At 35.9% G+C, this 6,802-nt stretch overlaps 1 protein-coding gene across 4 annotated transcripts in view; it reads left to right on the top strand.

The window, feature by feature from the left end:
• Positions 1–3,737, top strand: part of sec24a (SEC24 homolog A, COPII coat complex component) — a 58,314-nt gene extending 54,577 nt beyond the window's left edge. For all 4 annotated transcript variants that reach the window (XM_035526963.1, XM_035526960.1, XM_035526962.1 and 1 more), the window contains 6 exons: positions 1–79; positions 487–624; positions 1,060–1,164; positions 2,266–2,358; positions 2,491–2,594; positions 2,709–3,737. The exon at positions 1–79 is cut by the window's left edge and continues 97 nt beyond it. In XM_035526963.1, the coding sequence (XP_035382856.1) occupies positions 1–79; positions 487–624; positions 1,060–1,164; positions 2,266–2,358; positions 2,491–2,594; positions 2,709–2,823 (634 nt within the window). In that variant the 3' untranslated portion in view covers positions 2,824–3,737. The remainder of the gene's footprint in view (positions 80–486; positions 625–1,059; positions 1,165–2,265; positions 2,359–2,490; positions 2,595–2,708) is intronic.
• The last annotated feature ends 3,065 nt before the right edge of the window (positions 3,738–6,802 follow it).

The raw sequence follows: 6,802 nt of genomic DNA, 5'->3' as shown, positions 1-6,802 counted from the left end.
GGCCATCCAACAGCCTGGTCTGCTTGCCCCTGCCTGCCTGCGGCTCTTGCCTCTGTACATCCTAGGCCTGCTTAAACAGGTTCTCCCTTCCAGTGTTTTCAGATATATTCCATATAAGGCTCAGTCCAGTGGTCAAAGGCCAATTGTCACTGCCCACATTTTTATTATATACCAGATAGTGTGTGCTGTGAAATTTGTCTTAGTGTATAGGTGTTTTGTGCGTCTTTTTTTTTTGTTTTTTTAAATAAAAAAAAAATATATATTTTTAAGTCAAAGATTGTGTGCTTTTATAGATTTGGTTTTACTCATATCACTTACAGTAAATGACCATGATATTTGTGATGTTTTAGTTCATTTTTTAAATGATAATTAAACAGGTTCTGCTACCCATAATAAGCATGCATCTTCAGGCCTGCCAGATCCTTCATTGTGAAGCAAAAAGAGACTGGATTACTAAATTGCTAAGACTCAAGTTTTTCTTGGCAGAAAGCATTCCGGACAGGGACCAGCACCCGGCTGGATGACCGTGTGTTTGCCATGTGTCAGCTGAAGTGTCAGCCATTGGCTTACCTCATGTACTTGGTGCATCCTTCCTTGTATCGCCTGGACACCTTGATTAATGAGGTGAGAGAATGTTTAGTTTTGCTGTAGCATGTTAACTCTCAGTCCAGTCCTTGAGGGCATCAAGCCAGATCAGGTTTTTGTTCTTCTCCATCTTCTATATCTGAATTCGTTAATTAAGACTGCTGAGCTTTTTTTTTGGGGGGGGGGGGGGGGGGGGGTCTGGCTCAGGATTTTTGGAAGCTTCCAGCAGAGTAAATAGGTGGACTGGACAGGAGCCTTTGTGTAAATATTGTATTTGTTGAGACTTGCTTTCAGTAGCATGTGTATAACTTTTTTTTAATTCTTTATTAGGTTGTTTTAATGCTGTCTGTGTGTGTGGATTGATCTTAGATTGTTATTGTTGCAGTTGTCTTCAACAATATTGGAACATCATTGCTCATCATTATTTCTTAGTTGATTTGCTCCTTTTTGTTTTTTATTGTCCTTTCTCCACAGGGGCCACAGAACATCGACGATCACATCATTTCTCAGCCCAGAGTGCTGCAGCTGTCTGTGGAGAAGCTCATCAGGGAGGGGGTTTTCCTCATGGATACAGGCTCAGTCAGTGCTGAATAGTGCACACATTTCTTCATTTAAAATAAATAAATACATTTTTAAATGTTCATTCCAAAACACTCCCAAAATGAATGACCCACCCAGTATTCTATAGTACCCAGCTGTAATCACCGAGTCCATGTTGTGTCTATCCATCCAACCACGAATGTTATTACTCTTCTGTTTTTCCATCAAACTTTATAATTAACATATGTTAGCATTATAATGTTGGGCCACCTAATTATAATAACACTTTTACTCACCAATTTCTCAAGTAATGTAATTGCAAACTTATCAGTTTCCACTATATCCATTACTATTAGAAATACAAACAAATGTCAGTAACTATTGCAGTGAATAATTAATGAAATCATGTTATGTTATGTTTAGTAATCACTGTTAAATTTGCTTGTTGATGTATTGGGATTACAAAATGACATCACTTTATTACAGATATTCATATGCATTTGCACGTATATAAGTGCAACTTTTAGGGACTGGTATACAGGGTTCTACCAGGTTTAGATTATATTTTCCTTCATTTCTCTCCAAAGAGGCCCAAATCTTTTTTCCTTGTGGTTCCTTTTAAAGAGGAGAGCTCCCTCCCTTCTTGAGTCTTCTTAAAGAGGCGGGATCTCCCCCTTCCTTCAGTGTCTGTCAGTACTTAGTAGTATTCCACCACCACTTCTATCTGTTGTGTATAGCAGCTTTTTAAAAAAAATGTTCAAATAAAGTGCAAGTAATAATAAACTACTGTTTTACAAAGACTTCATGGGCCATTCAGCACTGCAAATTCTCCCAATATAGTCCAGTAGTTCCTGGCTTCAGTCTATTTACTGTTAGTAAAGCCAGCTTGGAAGAGTTATTTTAAACATTGTCTAATGATGGGTTTTCACTAATCCCAGCCAAGACCTTATTACAATTATTTTCCATTATTTAGAATTCTGTATAGTAGGGAAGAACCTACCACTGCAATGTGAATTCTTACTGATCTTAAAGGGGCAAAATTTAGAAATGTAAGATTCCATATAAACAATTGGTGTCAAACTGCTATGGTTACAAAAGTTTACTGCCAAGAATGATCTTCTGTTGTCTTTGACTTTTTAGGAGTTTTATTTCTGGGTTGGAAGAAATTGTAACCCAGTTTTCCTGAGACAAGTGCTTGGAGTCCAGAGCTATGCAGATGTTCCCCTGAACATGGTTAGCCATTATTGCATGTTTTTAATTAATGGAATGTGAACCCATCAAAAGTTCAGAATGTTACATTTTGTTTAAAATTCCCAGAGGAATCTCTGAAGTTGGCAGAACAGTGCTCTGCTTTGTATTTCACAGAATCATCTGCCAGAGTTAGATACAGCTGAGTCTGGAAGAACACGAGCTTTCATTGGTTGGCTGAGAGAGCAACGGCCTTTTTATTCTGTTTTGCATGTTATCGGGTAGGCATTCTTGTCTTGTATAGATCATTTGCAAAGTTCATAAGTGAATAAATATGAAATGAAATGAGGGTATAATCAACTAATTTCAATTTTAACTTGTCATTTATAATACAGAGAGGAAAGCCCCCTCAAGTCCATTTTTATGCAGAACATGATTGAAGACCGGACAGAGTCTGCCCTGTCTTATTATGAATTTCTGCTGCATGTGCAACAGCAAGTCTCCAAGTAAAGCCACTGAGTGGAAGATTATAGATGATGGATCACTCAGAAGAGCTAAGCAATTGTCATCCCCAGAGCCTCCCTCATCTATAGAAACACACTAAACTGTGTTTGTTCTCAATGCCTTCTCTTTTGATTTCCCATAACCAGCTTATCTCAAACAAGTTATGCAATGAATTTTCTCATAGATAATACTACTTTACTCCTTCCTGCAACCATCTAAGAGAAATTCTATAAAATTTGCAGTCTGCAGAAAAGTTGAGAGAGATTGTCACATTAATATGAACTGACATTGCTGAAAAAGAACAGTAATGATTGCTAGTAATGAAGTACTGATATTTAGCATTATGCTAATGCCTTTGTGCAGGAGTGTTGGTATTTTGGGGGACTAAAGTTGGATCCCAGCAAATAAATCATATTTCAATCATCTGAGTTGAATAAAGTTGTATTTGTTGCAGAGGGATTGAGGGTCTGTTTGGCATTCTTCTCATATGTCAAACAAATCTGTTGGCTTTATTACACCTATATCGGTAGGTGAGCCAGTGGTTTCTAAGTTATTGTCTTTCCATTTATTGACCAAGTGCTAAGTGAATTACTCCTTTCTATAATTTCCTTGTAAAATTTTCCCTCACTCTGATTTTTTTAAATGGGAATCTCAAGTTAATTACATTCTGTATTTACCTTGTATGGGAACTTATTTTTTTATTGTAAAACTTTGTTACAATACAGACACTATACAAGTATATGGTTTTTAATAGGATGTGGAAATTTCTTTATCACATCACAAAAACATTGTGATCTTTAAATCATGCTCTAACCTGTATATTGATAAATCTACACTATTATACTTGGAATTGTTGACTTTAGTATGATTATATTCACATGTAATTATGAGAACAAATAAAGTGTTCGGGCCTTTTGTAAGATCTAGTGATGAGCTTATGTCATGTATGAAGGAGGAATTTTGAAAATGGGTTTGTGTTTTAAAGAATAATTTAAGCTTGTTCTATACTTATGTTGATTACCCCACAAAAGCCTTTTTTAATGTCATTATGCACTTTTTTGGCATATTTATAGGTAGGGTGTTATAAATCCATCAGAAAATGTGTGACGTGTTAGAAAGACTAGTTTATTTCAAAATCGACACTTTGAAGACATGCAGAACCTTTATCAGAATAAGTCCATGCATAGCTGTTGTTAAAGTACTGTTTTGAAGTAGTAATGAATGAAATGCTCAAATGAAATTTATATGACCTTTTTTAATGAATGAATGAAAAATCCATGTGAGTAAACAATTCGAGAAGCAGACTGAATATTACTCAAGGCTACTCAAATTAATCAAGGCCCTTTTGAATTTTATTTTTAATTACAACATTTAAGATCAACAGTTTTGTACATCATACATTTTGTATCAACATTTCTTAAAAGATTAAATCATAGTTCTGTATTTAAAAAAAAAAATGACCATGAGCTTATTCTTACATAATTTGTTAAATGCAAGGTTGATTTTAATTTCTTTTTTCATTGATCTACAAAGGGAACCTATCAAAATCTATTTGAAACAAAATGGGTACATTGTCTTATGCATAAAGTGACTTGATTGTCCCCCATTTTCAGTTCATTTGGGTAGGATGGTGAAAAACAGGTGATGAAAATTAGCTTTCAAGGGCACCTAAACTTAAAATAAGATCGCAAGTGTCATTTGTTCAAAGGTGGCATGAAATTTATGCCATAGAGATTTGGTATCATGTCCCGGTGGCAGTAGTTTGGATCTAGACATGCAAGAGTAAATTTTTGGATAAATGTAATTATACCTCTTGGAGGCCCTTCTCCATTGTAAAACCATGAATGAAACAACCACTAGCATTATAGAAAGGACAGGCAATACCATGTCCTAACTTGTCTTACTTCTAGACCTTGAATTACTCAAAGCCTGCAGTTTGTCAATCTATTAGCCATAAACAAAGCCATACTACATTCAGTGGCGAAGGCTACACGTAAACTGAACATATTTTCCTATTTCTAAACACAAGTTCCTCTTATTGGTGCTAAAAAAAAAATACTACACCCTGTACTGGTGCAAAAGTGGCTAGCCAGATAACATACCTGACATCACAGGAAGGGGCTGGTTTCTCTCTCTTCTTTTGATTTTAACGCATTTGCAATGTGTACAATACAGGTGTTGCAACTCTTCTTTTGCATCTACACACTGCAACAGCTATTCCGAGCTTTCTAAGTGCCTTAAACACTATTGCAGTGCACAACATCATGTTTTTAACCCACATGTACAGAATGATAGAACAGTTTCTAAGACATGTTTAAGTAAAAATGTTTTTACAAGTGAGAACAAAGTTGTTAACAAATGTTAAAGCATTTGCAATTTGTTCAATAGTTAGTTGCAATTCTGTTCTTTTGATTCTACTTGCACTAAAAAAGCTTTTCCAATCATTCTAAGCACCTAAAACACTCACTGCACGACGGTGTTTTAAACGAACATGAAAAGAGAACACTTTCTAAGACATGTCTCAAGTAAAAACAGTGCTTCTAAGTGAAAACAAGCTGTTTCATCACATTTTTACAATAAAGTTAGTTGCAACTCTGTTCTCTTCCTTCTGCAGGCTCTGGAACAGCATTCTACACACCTAAAACACTGTTGCATTGCAAAATATATCAATTTCAACCAAGATGAGCTTCAAGTGGCCAATTGAAAACAAGCTTTTTCATCACGTTTGCACGTTGCACAAATCAGTTACTTGCAACTCTGTTCTTTTGCTTCTACATGCCCTGAAACAGCATTTCTGAGACATTCTGCCACCTGAAATATTGGGTCATTGCACAATATAGTGTTTTCAGCCAACACGTACAAAATGATTAGAGTACACTTTCTAAGTCGAGATTCAAGTGAAAAGTGTTTTCAAGTGAGAACAAGCTGTTTCATCATGTTTACAATGCATACAATACAGTTAGTTGCAACTATGCTCTTTTTGAGTTTCAGGTAAAATCATTGTTTACAAGTGAAAGCAAGCTATTTTAAAGTGTTTGAAATGAGTACAATTCAATTAGTTGCAACTCTGTTATTTGCTAATTTTCAACCGATATGTACAGAATAAGACACTAAAGTATATTTTATGTCAAAACAGCCAAGTAAAAATAAGCTGTTCTGTCATTGTTGTATTGTGAACAATAAAGTCAGCTGCAACTTTTTTCTTTTGCTTCTACATGCTATGAAACAGCTTTTCTAAGGATTCAAGGCCTCTAAAACACTACTTCAGTTAAAGGAAACATGTTTGCAACCAACATGTAGAGAATGACAGAGAACATGTTCTAAAAAGCATGTCAAATCAGTGTTCCCAAGTTTTGTCATGGTTGCATTGTGAACAATACAGTTAGTTGCAAATCTGTTCTTTTGCATCTACATGCTCTGAAACATAATTCCAAGCATTCTAAGTGCCTAAAACACTGTTAGACATTGTTATGTGCCAGGTGTGCACGTTTGTGTTTTGTATTGGTTTTGTATGTGTTTTGTATTCCCTGTTACAGGTAAACCAATAAGAAGCCTGGTGGGCTGAGACGGAGGCGGGTCTGCTGCTTTAAAGGCGGATCTCCTGCGAAAGTGTGTAGCACTGATTTGAGTTATTATTTAGGGCATTTTGTAAAAGTATGCATTGCTGATTTGGTGCATACTTGACAGTTATTACTTAAGGCATCTTGTGACAGTATATGAACGATACTGCTTAGTTTACTTACAAGATTGCTGTTATGTTTCCACTATCTGTCAGGTTACGGGTGACTTCAATATACAGATGTCATAGATTAGGGGCAGGTGCCACTTAGTTGCATTGTTGATCAAGAAAGGTATGTGGTAGGCAGGGAAGCTGGTTTATTCTTTTCTTTTCCTTGGCACCGTCCATAACGTCCACCCATACTTTATGGTTACTCACTAGAATTGTTCTTATTCTTTGACGTATGTGCTCTTGCCATTAAAAAAC

The sequence above is a fragment of the Electrophorus electricus genome, chromosome 6 (assembly GCF_013358815.1).
Source record: "Electrophorus electricus isolate fEleEle1 chromosome 6, fEleEle1.pri, whole genome shotgun sequence".
NCBI classification, from domain to species: domain Eukaryota; kingdom Metazoa; phylum Chordata; class Actinopteri; order Gymnotiformes; family Gymnotidae; genus Electrophorus; species Electrophorus electricus.
The sequence above is the reverse complement of the archived record's forward strand: the minus strand, read 5'-3'. Positions and strand labels throughout refer to the sequence as shown.